Consider the following 20352-nt stretch of genomic DNA (forward strand, 5'->3'; position numbering starts at 1 on the left):
ATCTATCATTTAATTGTACAGATGAGTAAGTACAGCTAAGAAGATGAAGTTATGTACATAAAGTAACACAACTAATTCAACTACTGGTAAATTTCTGACTCAAGGTCCAGTTCCCAATACTCTATTACTTGATACTGCTATCTTCTAGTCTTTCCAGCACATTTTTAATTTCCTCTAAATTCAAGTGAATCTTAGTAGAAAAGTAATCCCTTCATTTCTAATTTGTTTATACTGACTTATCAAAATATAGCTATATAAAAGCAGTTTGGTGTTCTGCTTTCCTTAAAACCATGAGTAGGAGCTTGCCAGGAAAATAAATAAACAGACTATATGGCCTGAGAAGTTAGTTCCAAATGTCAAACTGGTGATTTTAAGTGGACTCAGAGCTTGACAAAATACATTATACCCTCACTTCAATTTTTACTCTATTTGGTTGAATCTATCCATTGTCTCTTATTCACGCACATGCGAACCCACTGTACATTGCTCTATTCGTCAAAACAGATGCACCATTTCACAGTTCCCCCAACCCCCCCGCCCGTATAACTGTTTAAATTGCTTTCATGACATAATCATCATATATTATGAGTTTGAACAAGACAATGATAACTTTGGCATGGTGCCATCTTCCCCCATCCAGTTTCTAGAGCTTGAAATTTTTGATTCTACAACAAATATGCACTTCTCTCGGCTGTTTGGGTTAATGCCTGTAGCAGATGGGGTTGTTAGAGAATAATATTTTAATAGGATTCGACTAGATTATTAAATGTTAGGGATTCTTGTCTGACTACCACAGCTGTTTCTTTTCTGAAATGTTTCCATTTGATCAATGTATTCAAGGTATTACTAGAGAATCAGTCCTTTAAGCATTTCAAAGCACATAAATAGCACATTTGGAAATGTCCCCACAGTAAGTAAGCAGTTTTGGTGTTTGCATGTTAAATATGTCTAGGGATTGTATATATATGTGTATTTTTTTTTTTGACCAATTCTGTGATTCTTTTGGCAAAGGGATCTCACAGTGAATAATTTTCTTGACCAATGCAGAGTTGTCTAGTGCTAAGTAATTTGCTCAGGCTCTTTTAATCATTATGGAAAGACTCAAATCCAGATATTCCAGATGTTAAAGACAGTTTCTATTCCTTATATCACACTGTCACCACATCTAAATATATGCACATATACACACGTGCACACACACACACTCAGAAAAAAAGTCATTTTACCTAGCAACAAAATAGTGAGAATGATAAGAAGAGAAGAAACTTCATGTGGTATCAAAAACATCAAGGCCAATTGTCCAGAATATGTTGCCTCGGGCACATGTATTTCCTCACTTTTGTGCCTCCTTGCTAGGTTTCTACAATTGTGTGTGTCCACTCTCCCCATGGCTCTTGAGTACATTCATGGAAGACTGTGACCTAATTTTGTGGGTAAACTGACATTTTGATTATCCCTGATTTTTCCCTCTACTGAGTAAAAAAAGTGGATTTTATTTTTTTTTTTTTTGCTTTTGCCTTTTGATGAATAAATGTTGTGATCATTCCTGCTTTTGGCTTATTATAAAGTAAATGTTCTATGTTTTAAGCATTAATGTCTTGGTGATTGATTTTGCATAAATGGGAGCATACTAGTGAGGACTAAGGAATTATAGTGTTAAGTTATAAAAAACTATCTCTTTGACATATCTACTTTGCCCATGACTTTGAGAGACATTTTGGATCCTGAGTGTGTCTTGTCTCACTCTTTGGGGAAGCTAGGTGGTGATGTGGATAGAGAACTAATCCTGGAATCATAAGACAAACATTCCTGAGTTCAAATCTAGCTTCAGACACTTGGTTGTATGACCCTGGGCAAGTCACTTAACCCTATTTTTCTCAGTTTCCTCATCTATGAAATGAGCTAGAGAAGGTAATGGCTAACCATTCTGGCATCTTTGCCAAGAAAACCCCAAATGGGGTCAGGAAGAGTTGGACATGACTGGAAAAAGACTGAACTACTAATCCTACTCTCTAAGAAACTCAGAACTGCCAGTATGAGTGAAACTTGGATAAAAGAAATAGCCCAAATAGTGAAGCTTAACTACTTAAGCTATACAAGGCTTTCTACAATCTGGCCTCGGCCTACATTTCAAACTTACCCCCAACTATTCCCTACATAAACTCTATCCTACCCCTACATTATATTTTGCATTATCAGTTTTATTTACATTGATCCTGCTACATGAAAGTCTCTCCTTTATAACTTTATACTAACTAGCCAAGGTTCAGATCGAGATTCCAGTTTGTCTAAAAAGTCTTCCATTACCACCCTGGCTAGAATTGATTTCTCCCTCCCTTTCTCTTTTCCCTCTCTCTTTCTCCCTTTCTCCCTCTCTTCCCCCCCTCTCTTCTGCCCTTCCTTCCTCCCTTACTTTTTACAACGTTTTGTACCATTTATATATTTGACATTTAATGATTGATTTGGGAGTGGTGATAGTAATTTTTTTATTTGTGTGTGTATTATACATATACACACACATATATATGTACATATATATATCATGTACACACACACATATATATGTCTGTCTGTCTATCTATCTATCTATCTAAATTCCTTAGCTTTCTAAGTAAACCTTAATATCTTTGAGAGCATGGCCATATCTTATAAGTGTAAACATCTTCCCGGTGAACCTTAATTCCATATATCACTCAAAGATCTAAGCACAAATATACATGCATAGATGCAACAGACACTTAGAAGACATTGATTGATTATAGGCAAAAATCTTCCCAATAAAAATACCTCTGAATTTATTGGGGACCGTTATTAGGATTAATCTATTCTTTTTTTTGAATTATACCAAATTTTTTATTAAAGCTTTTTCTTTTGAAACATACGTATACACAATTTTCAATATTCACCCTTGCAAAACCATGTGTTCTAAATATTTTCTCCTCTTTCTCCCTACCCTTCCCCTAAATGTCAAGTAATCCAATGTGTTAAACATGTGTGATTCGTCTATATATATTTCCACTATTATCATGGTGCACAAGAAAAATCATATAAAAAAGGAAAAAATTAGAAAGAAAACAAAATGCAAGCAAAAAACAATAAAAAAGTGAAAATATTATGTTGTGATCCACATTCAGTCCCCATAGTCCTCTTTCTGGATGCAGACAGCTTTCTCCATCACAAGTCTATTGTTAATTATAAATCCATAGGAACTAGCCTTTGTTGAAAATTGATCATCATATATTCTTCTTCTTGTTGCTGTGTACAATGTTCTCCTGGTTGTATCCACTTCACTTAGCATCAGTTCATGTAAGTCTCTCCAGAACTTTCTGAACTCAACCTGATGATTCTTATCGAACAATAATATTCCATAACATTCATAGACCATAATGTATTTGGCCATTCTCCAATTGATGGGCATTCACTCAGTTTCCAGTTTCTTGCTACTACAAAAAGGCTGCCACAAACATTTTTGCACTCATAGGTACTTTACCCTTTTCTATGATCTTTTTGCAATCCAGGCATAGTAGAGACACTGCTAGATCAAAGAGTATTCACAGTCGGAGAGTTCTTTGGGCATAGTTCCAAACTGGTTTCCAAAATGGTTGGATCAGTTCACAACTTGACTAACAATGCATCAGTGTCCCAGTTTTCCCAATATTCATCCCTTCCAACATTCATCATTATCCTTTCCTGTCTACCAAACATTTAAAGAACAATTAATTCTAATACTATATAAACTATTTGGAAAATAGCTAAAGAAGAAGTCCAGCTAAATTCCTTTTATGACACAAATATGGTGCTGATGGCTGAACCAAAAAGAGCCAAAACAGAGAAAGAAAATTATAGACCAATATCCCTAATGAATATTGATGCAAATTTTAAAAATAAAATATTAGAAAAATTATAACAACTTATCAGCAGGGTAATAAATTATGATTAAGTGGACATCATACTAGTAATGCAGGACTGGCTTAATATAAGGAAAATATCTGGCATAATTGACCATATCAAACACAAAACTAATATAAATCTTAACAATAATCTTGATAGATGTAGAAAAGGTTTTTGACAAAATATGGCACACATTTCTATTAGAAACAGCATAGGAATAAATGGATTCCTTAAAATGATCAGTAGCAACTATTTAAAACCATCAGCAAATATGTATAATGAGGAGAAGCTAAATGCATACCAAATAAGATCAGGGGTAAAGTAAGGATGCCCATAATTACCACTATTATTCAAAATTGCACTAGAAATATTGGCTTTAGCAGTAAGAAAAAAAAGAAACTGAGAATCAACTAAATATATTAAAATGTGCAAGGATTAATCTATTCTTAAAGCTAATTAGATTACCATCTAGTGAACTAAAGGTAAAGAGACTGATCCTGAAATGCTTTTTAGAGATTCAAAATATAAATCCATAGCATTATTTCTATTACTCAATTTAGCATTTAATGAGCATCTAAATGTTATATGCGTAGCACCAGTATTAAGAGTTGTGGAGGGATCACAATAAAGATGTAAAAAAATTGTTCCTTACCCACAAAGGAACTTACTGATTGATGTAAAAGAATAAATGTCATAGGAACAGATTTAATGTAACAATTGTTCTTACCACTTTCTTCCAAATTCTCACCCCATTCTAATCAACCTGAATCTATTATCTTCTCAACTTTTATGGCAATTCTTTAAAATCCCTACAGGCTATAAATGAGACTGATCCAGATAACTGAGGGCTCTATATTTTATGTAGCTAGTCAGATGATCCCTACAGAAAAAGAGCAACTATTTTCAAGGACAGACTGAAAGAAAAAGAGATTTATACAAAAACAAACAAACAAACAAAAAATCCTTCTAAGACAGTGGATAGAAAGAAGATCCAGAAAAGAAAGTTCTTGCTTCTAACATCTTTGGAATTCTTTCTATGATTCAATATCAGAAACTAGTATAACTTTATCAGTAAAACTGGAAATTAAAGAATAATATTCCTTATTATTCAAATAAACAGATTTGAAATCTGGTTTGCAGCTGTCCCCTAAGGATTATGTGTCCTTTCCATCTGTCTTGCATCTGAAATCTTCTATATATATATTGTCTTTGAGGTCTTTAAGATCAAGGAATAATTTTTCTTTTCTATTTGTATCTCCAGGACTCAGAACAGTGCTTTGCATAAAATAAGTATTAAATTAATGCTTTTCATTCATTTATTCTTTCATTCATTAATCCATTCATTCATCAACTTCATTCATATACTCACTCATTCTTTCCTTCACATCTGGGCTTAGAGTCAAGTATATTTGAGTTCAAGTTCTGTTTATAATAATATGTTTCATGACTGGGTAAGTCATAGTCCCTAAATGCTGTAGATATTTTAAGAGTATGTGTTACAGAAAAAGTTATGAGTCAATCAGAGGAAATGTTTATACCAATAAGATTGAAGACCTATATTAAAAAAAAAAATCACTGTCACTTAAAATAGCATATTCCAATATTTGTTCTATATCATGAAGTTTGAAATATACATATATATCTATGTATACATATGTAAAATTATACATGTAGACATAACACAATACATATTAGTGTGTTTATACATCTAATATTTTTATATATACTGAAGAAAAGAGTCTTTTTGTTGGCAAGAGGACTCATTTCTCATTATCTTTCTCTGCTAGCTCTTGTTGAGGCAAAAGAGATTTTGTAGGGATTTTTTCCCTGTCTGGATCAGAAAAAAGGCCAGTAGGCATTTCTTTCCCCTCTTCTGTTACCCTGAGAGTTAGAAAGGTTCAGAAGCCCTTGGTTTGATAGTGGCTGTTGTTTCTGCTCACTGTATTCTTCAAGATATGATCTCCTTATCTGACTGTGTCTTGTTCACTATTAAAAGTGGCAAAAGTGAATTTTCTAGGGCAAAAGTGGTTATTGGTTTGATGAATACTGAATTGAACAAAACTAAACCCTCCCAGTATGGTAGATGCAGATTTCACTTCCACATCTTTAATGAATTTACAATCTTGTTTTCAAAGAAAGTCCTGTGAGAAGTGCCAAGAGACTGCCAAAATGTAATCTCACTAAAACCAAAAGATTCCATATTCATGAACTTGGAATGGGCATAAACAAAGAGTATGTCTATTAAGTAACATTAAATATGCTACTTAATATTAATAGATACATCTACATAGAGAAGGAATTATTCCTCACATGCCCTATTCCCTTTTTCATGTGCTGACCTCCTAGTTATACTTTATAATTTAAAAACAAAAAGCTTTTATTGATATTTTTCAATACCATTTTTTCTTCCAATCACTTCTCACCCTCTTTAGAACTCTCATTTTAAAATTAATAAGTGCTTTTAAGCAAAACAAACCCAAACCTTGGTTACTTCTGAAAGTGTATGCCTCATTTCACACTAATAATTTATATGCCAAAAGTTGGGACTATTCATCAGCCTTTAAAAATGAATTCAAATGCTAATTCTCCAAGAAGCTTTTCCTAGGTAATAATGAACCTTTATTTCATTTATTTAAATCTCTTGAAGTGATTTGTTTTGTACCTTTCTCAATCAACCACTCAAATATAATGAAATATATGTTTGTTATATTTATGTTTGGAGCCTTATTTTGCCTACTCAAAAATAAGTTCAATGAAGTCAGGAGACCATGTTTGTATAAATTTGGTATTTTTTCCATCGCTTAGCACATGTTTTGTCATACTTTAGACATACAACAAATGTTGAAAGAATATCTATCTACATACATATATACATTCTATATATACATGTATACATATACATATACACAGCATGCACATAATATAGTATATGTATATACACATATGTATGAACATTATTTATGGGAAGACATAGAGAGAATTTTTTAATATGATAACATCAATGGAAGTTGTATCCAAACTAATAAATCAGATACAATAGGCATTTGTTTGTATAGATACATAATTCATGTGTACATGTATCATATATGTATATAATAAAAGGCAAAATTAATTGTTCACATGCCATACATGTACATGGATGCATACACATAATTAATGAGTAAGTTTATCATACATATATATGGATGCACACAATAGATATGTAAATATATATTTGCATTGGATGTACATGTAGGTGCAATGCTTACAAAGAAATAAGAAATGAAGTAGAATAGGTTGGTATATTATTCTATCAGGTAGGTAGAGCACTGACTCTAGAGTCAGAAGAACCTGATTTCAAATCTGGCCTTAGTTGTATGACTCTGCACAAATCCTGTAACCTCTGTCTGTCTCAGTTTTCTCATATGTAAAATAGGAATAATTATAATACCTACTTCTTAGGGTTGATGTGAATCCTAGGGTGATTAAATAAAATGATATTTATGAAGGACCTTGCAAATTAAAAGCATTCCATAAATACCATTATTATTTCTAATAGAATAAGAAGGTGAAAAGATTTTTCCTTATACAGAATTAAGTTACTAATAGCTGTTATTAATAACAAGGGCATATCATAATAGAGAAAAGAACAGAAGTAGAATTGTGAGGTCTAACCAAACTTCAATCTACACATTGCCCACCTCCAGCACTGTCCATATTCTAGCAGGAGGAATTTGTGGTTAGGCTTTGGTTAGTCCTTAGCACATTATAAACAAATAAATATTTAACAGAGCAGTAACAATTATGCCTTTAGTTTTTTTCTGCTACCCTTCTTTCCTGTCTCCCACTGTTTCAACTGAGAGAAAACCAAGATTTTGGCTTCAAGTTCATAGTACTAACAACTTTTTCCTTAAAAGGTACAACTCTTCTATGTTCCTGTACTTAGAAATATATCAGTCTTTACATGTACTTATTTTGATCTGGTTTTGTGGATGGATTCTTGTGGTTGAATTGGCTAGGCCCTTTATGGATGATGTATACGGATGGTTTTAAGCCATGTAGGAACTTAGGAGTGAATAATTATTTCATAGTTGGTAATATATCCATCGTCAAATACTCAAGCGAACCTATCATCTCAATAATTTTGATGTTCTCTTCAGTAACACAGATTACAACCCATCCCTATCTGCCCTTCTATGCAATACTTGAAAAGAGCCTTCCCATAAATGCCCAACACAGGTCCACCTGATATTCTGGAGACCTTCAGTGTCTCCAGCATATGTAAATAATACAGAAAAATCAGTCTCCTGCTCTGTTCCCACAGGAGGAGTTGATGTTGTAATGGTGATCTATGGGTCTTCTTATATACCTTTAAATAATATATAAGCCTTCCTTCCTTCCTTCCTTTCTTTCTTTCTTTCTTTCTTTCTTTCTTTCTTTCTTTCTTTCTTTCTTTCTTTCTTTCTTTCTTTCTTTCTTTCTTTCTTTCTTTCTTTCTTTCTTTCTTTCTTTCTTTCTTTCTTTCTTTCTTTCTTTCTTCTTTCCTTCTTTCCTTCCTTCCTTCCTTCCTTCCTTCCTTCCTTCCTTCCTTCCTTCCTTCCTTCCTTCCTTCCTTCCTTCCTTCCTTCCTTCCTTCCTTCCTTTCTTCCTTTCTTTCTTTCTTTCTTTCTTTCTTTCTTTCTTTCTTTCTTTCTTTCTTTCTTTCTTTCTTTCTTTCTTTCTTTCTTTCTTTCTTTCTTTCTTTCTTTCTTTCTTTCTTTCTTTCTTTCTTTCTTTCTCTCTCTCTCTCTCTTTCTTTCTTTTTTTTTTTTTGAATGGGGGAAGCACTATTAAAGATCAAAGATGGCACAAAGATGTATTGTTAGACCTTATGAGGGGGAAAACATAACTAGCGATGAGAAAATGATACTTAACAAGGAGGGTGAAAAACAAGATCATAGAAGGTTAGATATGAAAAGAACCTTAAAGACTGTCTAGTCCAATTTCCCTCTTCCCCATTTTACAGAAACCAAGGTTCTTAAAGGTAAAAAAAGACTGTGGAACCTTAGAATCTTATGAGGAAGGATTATATCTTCAAGTCTAACACACATCTCACTATACTATGTCACAGCAGTAAAACTTAACTGAATTAGAGTAGGATAATTGAGATACTATGACTGTGAAAGCATCCTGCCTTTATCTCATCAGAAGCAACCATTTGTAAGACATTTCAAATCTAATCACAGTTTTTAAGGAAATCATGCCCCATAGCAAACCCAACCAACTCAACTTACATTAATATGAATTAGAAATTGACAATTTTAATTTTTAAAATCACCCTTTCCTTTTTTCCCTTGGGTTTCAAAGGCTCAATTTGTCCAGGGATTCTATTTAAATGGAAGATAAGGAGGAGAGTGGGGCCTGAAACTACACCAGGTTCTGAAAACTGGGGATCTCTACTTCTGGGATTAGAGGTCTAAAGAATGGGCAAATATTACAGTAGCTTCTACTATCATGAGGTCATGAAATATTATTATTGGATGGGAATTTCCTGCAGGTAACTCTATTAAGGGTTAGTAAATAGAGCAATGGCTTGAAGACCCAGCTTCAAGTCATTTCTCTGACAAATACTGACTGGATATCTCCAGATGAGTAATATAATTATTCAGTGACTTAAAGCAATTCTTTAAGACAATAAGTTGTAAATTTCTGTTGTGTCTAGATTGTAAATCATTCCCTTGGAGGAGATCTCTTGGGGAGCTTCTGGAGAGGCAGCCTTAGGGACATAACAATAAGTCACAAATCTGGATTTGCAGAGAATTTCCTCACTGAGAATTCCTCATGCCAAATTATCCTGATCAGATAAATATAAACTACAATAGCCTCAAAATTTGATTGATTTATTTTTAAATGACTAAGAAATACTCAGATATGGACTAAGGTACCAGCATCATACTTATGAACAGTAGGATCAGGGGAAAGTTAGCTAGTCATCCATTTTTTTTTCCTCACAAACTTGTTTCGCTATTTCTATACCAAAATGACTTTTACTTAAAGACTTAATCAGTTACTGATTTCATCAGTCATCATAAAACTTGTGTGGGGAAACATGACATATTTCTGACTTCAAAGGACATCCTGGAAGAACCCTACTTAATAATCAAATTGCAAAAAGAACCATCAATCAAGATAAAGATTGAGGAAGCACTGATTTCCTCTATTTTCCATGAGGACTATTAAAAATGGGCCCCTGTAGCCGAGAGATATAATTTCAACTTTCCCGCACCTTCAGAGAGGTTCCCCCAATCTGAAGGGAGCCTAGGTCTTAGGCTCACATAACAGGCATTTAATCAATGTTTACTGAGCTGAATTAGAATATTCTTTTTTAAATCTTATGTAATCAGAGTGACTTTTTAGCCTAATGTGACCTGTTCAGCTAGATTGGAATGATTTCTTTTTCCTTTAGACATTGAATCTATTGTGACAAATATAAAAATACCCCAAATTATCTTGTATTCCTATTTTGTAATTTTTTAAAAAATGTTTTGCTTTTAGAAATTGTCATTTCTCTCGAAATTTGGTTTTCTGTGTTAGCAAAAAAAAATTTTGTGGGGGGGTTGTATGTGCTAGAGTCAATAATTTTGATCCCAGCTCCCAAAGAAACACAGAACCAGATTAATTTTACAATATCAATGGAAAAATCAGATTTAAATATGCAAAAAGTCTCTTAAGGCAATATGGTTACAGATATATTCTATTATTCTATAGGCAAGATATGTATATACTATATAAAGACACAGATTTTGATGCACATGTTCTGTGAACCAGTCTTCATTTTTGTGAATGATCCAACAGCCTTTATCAGGGATATCAAACTACCATGATGGCTGCTATGCTCATTATATACAAGGAAATGATTGACAAGGAACCACTGATGTGGGTTTGATCATCATGAAAAACATATAACATACATCCTGGCTTGTCAAATAATTTTACTGTCAAAGGAAAAATAATAACTTTCAAAGTCAAACTACAAATGGAAAGATTTCTTTCTTTTCCCATTCCATCAAAGGAATTGAACTTCTCCAGATAATTTTACCATGCATTTTATTGTATATTTTATGTTAATGTATATCCAAGCTGTACTTTGCCAGCTATGACTCAAAACAACAACTTAGATTTATAAAACACTTTTAGGTTTACAAAGCAGATTCCTAACAACAATATTAAGGAAAAAATAGTATCATCATGATCTCCAATTAAAATAATGAAACAGGCTAAAAGTGGTGAAGTGACTTTTCATGGTCATTCATATAAATGTCTGAGTAGCAATTTGAACCCTTATTCAGAGCTCATTCAGATCAGTATATTGATCTTCCTCCTTATATTACATAATCATTTAGCAGCAATAATGGAATTGGCCAAATTTTTAAAGTAGACACAAGAGACTATCTCACTCTTTTCCTTTCTTTTTGGAAGAGCTCCTTAGAACTTTAAACCTTCTTCAAATTATAAACTAAAGTCCAGTTACTCTATATCATGAAGGGACTTTGAGAGAAACTGTAGTGACCAATTAAGCCAACTCATAACTGAACAAGAATTCTTTCTATATCATATTCCACAAGTGATCATCCAAATATAGAAGAAGATGGTAAGATAAATATAAAGGAGGGGGAGGTAGGTGGCACAGTAGATGCAGCACTGGCCCTGAAGTCAGGAGGATCTGTTCAAATGTGGTCTCAGACACTTAACATTTTCTAGCTGTGTGACCCTAGGCAAGTCACTTATCCCCAATTGTCTCAGCAAAAAAAATAATAATAATTATAAAGGAACACCAGCCAACTCTCAATGAGTTCAAGTTATCAGACTGGGATGGACCATTGGGGATGGACCATTGGGGATGGAAGGTAGGTGGAACACGTGAATAAAGTACTAGGCTTGGAATCAAGAAGACCCAAGTTCAAATATGATCTCAGACACTTACTAGTTATGTGACCCTAGGCAAGTCATCATTTGCCAATGATGTAAAATGAACTGGAGAAGGTATCTTTGCAAAGAAAACCCCAAGTGGAGTCATAAAGTGTTGGACACTCCTGCAAGGACTCAACAATAACAAAAATAGCAACAACAATATTTTAGAGACAAAGAATTGGTAATTTGGTAATCCATAGAAGATAAGGACAAGGATAGGGACTAGATCTGTAATTCCAGTGACAGGAATTCCCAGAGGATAAAATTTCTTTTAACAAAGCAGGCTGGTCATCAACTCTTACTCTAAAGAATAGCCTAGGGGAGGATTTGGGGAAGATGGTGGAATAGGTTGGTAAATTTCAAGCTCTCCAGAATTCCTCAGAAAAAAGAACAAATTTGCATGTCAGGGCTAACATAGACTTGTGAAAAATCAAGAAGACATGGGGTAGATCAGGGGTCCTCTGATATAATCTGAGAAGATCTGCAGAAAGACTACAGGATTGGGGATTAAGTCTGAAGTGCAAACACCTCCAGGCTAGCTCCATAGAAACAGCAAGTGGGGTATCCTGGGGTGAGTTGGGTATGGCTGGAGCCTCAGGGGGAATCAAAGAGACTTTCACCTCTGGGACTGTTTGTGAAGTTGGTGTCTGAGTCCCAGAAGACAGTGTCAACCTTGGTTTATTGGGAAGGCCAGGCTCAGCTGTGCTGCAAAAATTAGCCCCTGGGTAAGAAGGAACCAACTCATTAGGAGTGGAGAGGCAGAGCTGCTGCTGGCTATAGGCCCTGCTGGAGGGTGGAGATTGAGGTCCTAGGTCAGAGTGTAAATCTGAAGTGAAGCTAAAGGCACATCCTCCCACCCTTCAATTAGGGGTGCTCACACTAATATTTTTTTAAATGAACTAGCAAAGAATTCCACCATTGAAATATATTATAGGAACAGGGAAATGGGATTCATCTTCAGAGGAGGATACTTTAGTTTTTAAATAAAAGATTCTACCCTAGAGAGTAATTTCACAAGAGAATGTAATTCAGAGAGAATTTATAGAAGAACTCAAAAAATAATTCAAAAATCAAATGAGAGACATTGAGGAAAAAACTTTTAAAAAATAAAATAAAAACCATCCAAGAAAAACAAGAAGATTAGCGGGGAAATTAACCAACTAGAAAAGAAGGTACAGAGTCTCAAAGATGAAAATAATTCTTTTAAAATTAGAATTGGGCAAGGGGAAGTCAGTGAAGGTATTAGAGATCAAGAAATAATAAAACAGATTATAAAAAATGAGAAAATTGAACAGAATATAAAACATCATATAAGAAAAATGACAGATCTGGAGAACAGATCAAGAAGAAAAAATAAGAATAATTCGACTACCTGAAAATTGTGTCTAAAAAAGGACCTTAACATAATAACGCAATAAATAGTTTAAAAAAAATTATCCTGGAGTGATAGAATATGACGCAAAATAGAAATAGAAAAAAAAAATCCACCGGTCATCACCTCAAAGAGATCTTTTGTGGAAATCATACAGAAATATTATTGCCAAATTTCAAAAATAGAAAATTTTTTCAATAAACAAAAAAAAAATTCAAATATGCTGGAGCTACAATTAGAATTCTACAGGACTTATTACCAGTTACAATAAAAGACCACAAGTCCTGAAATTATATCTACTGATAATCTAAAGAACTAGGCCTGTGGCCAAAAGTATCATAGTAATAAAATTATAATTTAAATGAGAAAAAATGGGTCTTCAATGATCTTAGAGATTTTCAGGACTTTCTATTAACAAAACCCAAACTTAACAGAAAAGTTAACATATAAGAGTTAATATCAAAGATCAATTTTAAGGAACTCAACATGGATAAACTTTAAATATGGACAAATTGTTTATGGGTTTTTTAACATGAAAAATGCATACTATTTAATATTCATAACAACAAAGCTACTCAAAATAAAGATTGTTAGGGTTAAGGTAAAAATACTAATAATGTTATACAAATGAAGAGCAGAGGAATAACAGACACAGAGGTATTAGAATGGGGAGGAGGGTCATAGTTCTGAAAATATAATCACTTTGGGAATGGGTTCAATTGGCAACACTGCATATACACCACGAAGAGTATAGCACCCTCATAAAGAAATAAGGGGGAAAAGATGGGTGGATGTGGAAGAAAAGGGTGAGGGAAGAAGACAAAAGAAAGATCCTTGGGTGGGGGGAGGGTAAGTAATAGCAAAGCAAGTTATGGAACAGAATTAAACTAAAGAGTTATATATATATATATATATATATATATATATATATATATATATATATATATATATATATATATACGTATAGGAATGACATGTATGTGTATATGTATACATGTTTATATCTGAATATATAATATATCTTTTTATAACTGTAGCTTGCTTGGAGGGGAATATAAGGGGGGGAAAAGAATATAGTAAATAAGGTGTGCAACAAAGGACCAAAGAAATAATTTACAAGGAAGTAAAGAAAAAATGGACATTTATGAATATAATTTATTTTACTAACACATAGATACTTTCTTATCTGGAATTTTTAAAAATATAATTTGAATCCTTTCTGACTTTCTGCAGAGCACATGGACAATGTTCTCTTTTGTTCTGCTTTATTTTGTTTTGTATTCCCTTTCCGCTTTTTTCTTTTTTTCTTACTGTTTTTTTTCCAAATAAAATAACATTTCAAAAAGAGATAATAGCCTAGAGCCCTGAGAAGTTATGTGGCTTGTCTAAAGTTCTAGAGTCAGAATAGATGAAGGTAAGACTTCACTTCAGGTTTGCAGAGCTCTAAGACCAGTTGTCTATCTTTAGACTACCCTGCTTTCTTTGAAAATAGAGGAGAGGGGGAAGGAGAAACTTTTCAGGCCCAGATATAAGTAAAGTTCTCCTAACTAAAAATAAAATAAAAAAAATTAATTCCCTAAAGCCTAGGATGGTGAAATTGATTTTGATTCTTGGCAAAACTTTGTAGAGAATTCATATAGATTTTTAAAGCCTTCCAGAGGTCAAAGGCATCATTTCTCTATTTCTAGGATAATAAGAAAGGACTAAAAGCCTCAGAAACATTGAGAGCAAAGTGGATAAGGGCAATAATTAGACCAGCAAAATGTGGAGTTGTATTACTTGGGTTTTCAATTAATTAAAAGTCTTTATTCTAGAGAGCCTTGGTTAAGGGCCTGCTCTGTTGCCTCATCACAGTCTGGCAATGACCCTGGATTCCAGAAAGCTGAATGTTATGTTTGAATTCTAGATCTCACCAAACTCTTTGAGCATAGTCTAGTGACAGAATATCCATAAACTACTCCAGGACCATTGGGAGAGGCTCACTCTCAGATTAGCCACTAAATCATTGTTTTTTGAAGTTTTTTTTTTCTTCTTTCCAGCCATGGCTATGTATTAAAACCATGTTATTTAAGACTCAGAGGGGTCACTATCTACATTAGTGCAGACTACCCATGCTGATGAAATAAGGGACCTTCGAATATTGAAATGACACATTTTATTGTACCCTGTTGTGGACTAAAATATTGATAGAATAGTGAGAATTATCCCACAACACTGGCCAAGACTGTTGTGAGCAAGGGAGTTATATAGATTTGGGGCTTGACTTTGCCACAAGATGGATTGATCTGGGACTCAACTATGAAAGCAGATTGACCTAGGCTTGAATGCTACTCTGACATACCCTCTATGACCTTGGTAAATAGGTGCTTATGTATCTCTCTGAGTCTTTGAAAATTTGCTGATCTATTTTAATAATAAATAATAAATTATACTTTACATACATGAAATCTATATTGGACAAAAATAGCACTGAAATAGTGAAATAAAGAAAGGGTCCTTAACTTTGGGGGAGACCCTTTAGCAGTCATTGCTGAAGACAAAAACCACCATTCCCTGAAAGTGTTTTTAAATGCATAAAATAAAATTCATAGAATTACAATGGAAATAGTCATCAAAATATATATTTTTTTTAAAAATGGTTAACCCCAAGTCCATGAATCACAAAATCATAAACTTCTTGCACTAGAGAGAGATCTATTATTTGGGACAAAGGGAAATGACACCAGCTATTTTTTTTAAGCCACCACCTGGGTCCCTCCACATGTTTTCATTAGTTACCATAAATTGAACTCCTGCAGATCCAACTTGAGGGCAGTGACCACTTCCAAGATAAGCAGACTTAACTTCCCTTGCTTTTTTTACTCTGAGTACACATCCGATGTCAGGTTTTCTGATTGTTGTGGGAAGAGAGGGGGTGGAAAGAAATATATGGTGGACGATAAGTACTCTCTGGAAGAGTGTTTATAAGAACATCTCTTTGCCTCCATCCTTCTTTGCTCCTTTCTCCCCCCCCCCCAATTCTTCTAAGAATAAGTCCTATTTCTCAATGTTTTCTGTCCCTTCATTCTAAAAATGTCTAGTTTTGTAAGGAAGTAGATGGGCTAGCCTTTCAAGGGATACTTCCTTTGCCTCCTTTAAATCCTGGCAGACCCAAGAATCACTCTGTCAAAATCTCCAATTGTAAGAATGAGACAATGGAAGAAAGTGCCAAGCACAATGAAGAAGACAAACTTTCTAAGGCAACTATTTATCTAAAATTACATTGTGGTAATTTAGTTTAACTAATCACTCAGACATTCCACTGCTAGTTATCGATAAGAGCATTAGGGGGTGAAGGGAATGGAAGGAGGAGGGGAAACAACCAGTTCTCTGCCCTGGATCTTAAAAGATCAGATAATAAATAACTCTTTAAGAAGGATACATTATAAATAGTTCGCTGCCTTCCTATGTAGCTGATCATGGTTACAGTTATTGATCAAGTTTTTGCTTAGCATGATATAATCTCAGAGAAGGATAAAGCTACTGTCTTGAGTTGTCAAGTGTTTAGAGAACATTAGTGCAGATTTGAACACCACTCCAAGGCTTGCCACATTGTCTATATTAATACTGAAAGTCTTCTGCCAACATTAAAAATGGAGGTATGGGAGAGGGAAGAAACAAATGCTGTGGGAGTCTTTTTTTTTTCTCCATTACAGAGGAAAGAGAAAGTGAAAGGATGAACATTGGAATAATGTCCATTTAAACAGCTAACTTGTTGGAATGCTGCCCTGAATGCTTGCCCTGCAAGACTTTGGTATGGAAAATAACCAACCAAGAGTCAATGGTCATCGTTAACCATTAGTGACTGGTGTCAAAATCATCTTGGACTACAGTAATTTGAATTAATGAAAAAACAGAAACTTAAAATCAGGAAGTTTCATGTTCTTTGTTAGAAACTGCAGTTTTTGAAAACAACTCTTTATGGGGAAGTGTGGAAAACTTCCATGTGACCTGGGAAGATTCTTCCAGACAACAATTATTTTATATTATATGGAGAGATTCCGTAACTCTATAATCAAAATGAAACAATGAAGGATAATTTACTGTATCATCTTCCATAATTCCTTTTGTTATTATTTTTAAAAATATTTGTATGGATTGGGTTTTTTTGGTATCATTTTAGAAAATATCCATTCACCTGTTCTCAGAGAGCTACTCCTTAGAAAAGGGGGGAAAGAGGGAAGAGAAAAAGAAAGATATAGACAAAGAGAGAGGCTGTTTAGCAAGAACAGATCAACCTATGTACTAAATCTGATAGCACAATGATTCCCTCTCTCCTGAAAAAAAAAAAGTGAAAGGTCTTTCTTTGTTCTTCAAAACATCATAAATTGTGTGTTTGAAGGGAACTTCTCAAAGTTCTCAAAGGTCAGGCACTTCTACCCCCTAATTTTACTGATGAGGAAACTGAAGTTCAGAGGTTAGGTGACTTGTCCAGACTCACATGACCACTAAGTTTTGTGCTAATTTGAGGTAACATTCGAACTCAGGTTATCCTGTCTCCAAATTCAGAGCTCTATTTATTATGTCACCTAGTTGCCTAAACAAATTATACAACCTATCTCAGAAAAAAATTGAAAAAAACAACAAGCAATTCTTACTTAAAATAAATGCTGCTCCCCCCAAAAAAACTATTTAGGCAGTTTGAGTAAAGGCAGAGGGGGCCTCTGGGGTCAGCAGGAATTCTGAAGGATTACATGCTTTAAGAACTCCTTACACATACTAAAGAAACTGTCCACATTTCTGGCACATGTAATTCATTGGGATTTTGAGAAGAAAAGGGGATTAATTCTTTTTGTTACAAAGTCGACAGGTTTCATGCTTAATGTCTTTTTTTTACCCTCTGATGCTGTCTCTTGACAGGAAAGGGAGTATTTATTTTGTCTGACTAAATTTGCAGGAGAGCCATTCAGGAATCCTATACAAGGAGCCCTTGTGATTATATTTGAGTTTGACCTTGGCCTTTATGAAAGAGTTGCTGAAGCATGATACATTTTCCAGGTAAGGGAGGGATGAAATGAATTCTTCTGTGGAAGGACTTACCTGGGTAATCATTCTTGTCTACGTCTGAATCACCTCTCAAAGTAAAGCCGAATCCCGATGGCACGGTCTGGGAAGCCCAGGCTCCTTTCAGAACCTGGGATGGTTTCTGGTTTAACCCTTCAGCATTCCCATTGTAAATGAACACTTTGCCTCTTCCATCTTCTCCTGCAAATGGTGCGCCAACTGCAATGTCTACAAGACATAAATATTTATTTCTTAAAGAGTGATCGTTTGAAATGTAAAATTTCCCAAGGTCATGATATCCCGGGTTTAGAGTTGGAAAAGGCTTTGTAGGTCAACTAGTCCAATCTCCCCCTCATTTTACTGTTGAGAAAAATGGGGTCTAATAGGTTAAGAGACATTCTGGGTTGATAAAACCAGAGCTCAGTAGTCCCTTAGTTCAACTTTCTTGGAGTACAGAGGAGGAAACTGAAATTTAAGGAGGGTAAATTGCTCCATGTTGAGCAACTATTAAGAATCAGAGACAGGATTTCAATCTAAAACTATTGACTGGAGAGCTAGTGCTCTTTCCATCTTACATGCCACCCCCTCAGGTAAGGAGTAGGATTAGAATTTAAGCACAAGGTTTTTTTTAACTGAAAGTTTAGGAGTCTTTCCATTACTGCACCATGTTCCTGTTTGACTAAATTCATAAATGTATCAGATGCATCTGGAAGCCCATTCTATCTCAGTATTTCCATATGATTTATAACCTGAAACAAAACAGCTTTAGCTGTAAATGAAAACAACTTCAATAAATGTCTTATATTTATTAAATGTATATATAACTTACACTTTTTAGTGTTTTTACTTAGAAAAGTGCTTTGTGAATCTGTTTTTTTTTTTTTTTTTTTTTTTTTTTTTGAGAGTTGGGAGGGAGAGGAATCTGTTATTTCATAAACCTAGGGAATTCTGGGTAACTCCCATTAGTAGTGCCAGTGGGACATCTGGTCTTTAGTTTATAATTTCATATAGCTGCCTAAGAGACAGTGGTATCTAAAGGTTAGGGCACTGCACTTGGACTCAGGAATCAAAACCTACCCCCAGATAATTACTAGCTATGCAGTCCTAGAATAGTCCTTTCACTACTATGTGCCTCAGTTCCCTCATTTGTAAAATAAGGATAGGGCAGGCATGAACTTTAAAGCTTTTGGGGTCCCTTCCAGCTCCAGAATCATGTTCCTCTGATTTGTCTGCCCATAGTTAAAATAATTTTCAGACTCAGAACTTGAATCCAAGCCTTTCCAAAGGCTTTATTATTCCCTATTTTTCTAATTTCTCAAGCATAAAGTATTTTACTTTATAATAGCCATCTCATCTGATGCTCACAACTACTCTATAAAGGCATGAAAACAGTAGCACAATTATTTCCACTTAAAAAATGAGGAAACTGGGTTTCAAAAGATTCAATAGTTTGTCCACAATCACACAGCCAATAAATAGAAACTGCCAGTGCTAGAACTCAGGTCTTCTGATTTTCTAGATTCAATGTTCTTTTTTTTTTTTTTTACTATAAAAACAGATCACCTTCCTTTTTTTTTTTATTAATTTGTGCATTTATTGAATTATAACTTTAGTTGTTGAATCATTTCAGTTGTATATGACTCTTTGTGAACTCATCTGGGACTATCTTGGTAAAGATACTGTAGTGGTTTGCCATTTCCTTCTCTAGCTTATCTTACAGATGTGGAAATTGACTTACCCAGAATCACATAGCTAGTAAAATTTTGAGACTAAATTTGAAGTCTGTTCTTTCTGAATCTAAATGTCAGCACTATATCCATTGTATCACTTATCCCCATTGAATTACAAAAGTTACTTTAATGGGAAAAAAAACTCTAAGAAAAGTAACATAATAATGATATATTATAGTAAACATAAGTAGATTTGTCCTACATTTCTTTGTTATAATTAAAGACAGGTTGATAAGACTAAATAAATGAATTTTAACTATTAACAACTGTAAGTCTTGATCCAGCTCTGCTGCCCCTCCATTGTACCCTCTGGAGTACCATCCTACCACTAACCTACCTCCTTTTTCCTTAATCTCTTCCTCTCTTGCTCCTTTTACTTCTGGCACT

General features: G+C 34.3%; 1 protein-coding gene across 1 annotated transcript in view; it reads right to left on the bottom strand.

The window, feature by feature from the left end:
• Positions 1-20352, bottom strand: part of ITGA8 (integrin subunit alpha 8) — a 213656-nt gene that overhangs the window by 122002 nt on the left and 71302 nt on the right. Inside the window, exon 13 of the mRNA XM_074266669.1 lies at positions 18272-18463. Within this exon, the coding sequence (XP_074122770.1) occupies positions 18272-18463 (192 nt within the window). The remainder of the gene's footprint in view (positions 1-18271; positions 18464-20352) is intronic.

Source organism: Sminthopsis crassicaudata, chromosome 5, assembly GCF_048593235.1.
Source record: "Sminthopsis crassicaudata isolate SCR6 chromosome 5, ASM4859323v1, whole genome shotgun sequence".
In the NCBI taxonomy this organism is placed as follows: Eukaryota; Metazoa; Chordata; class Mammalia; order Dasyuromorphia; family Dasyuridae; genus Sminthopsis; species Sminthopsis crassicaudata.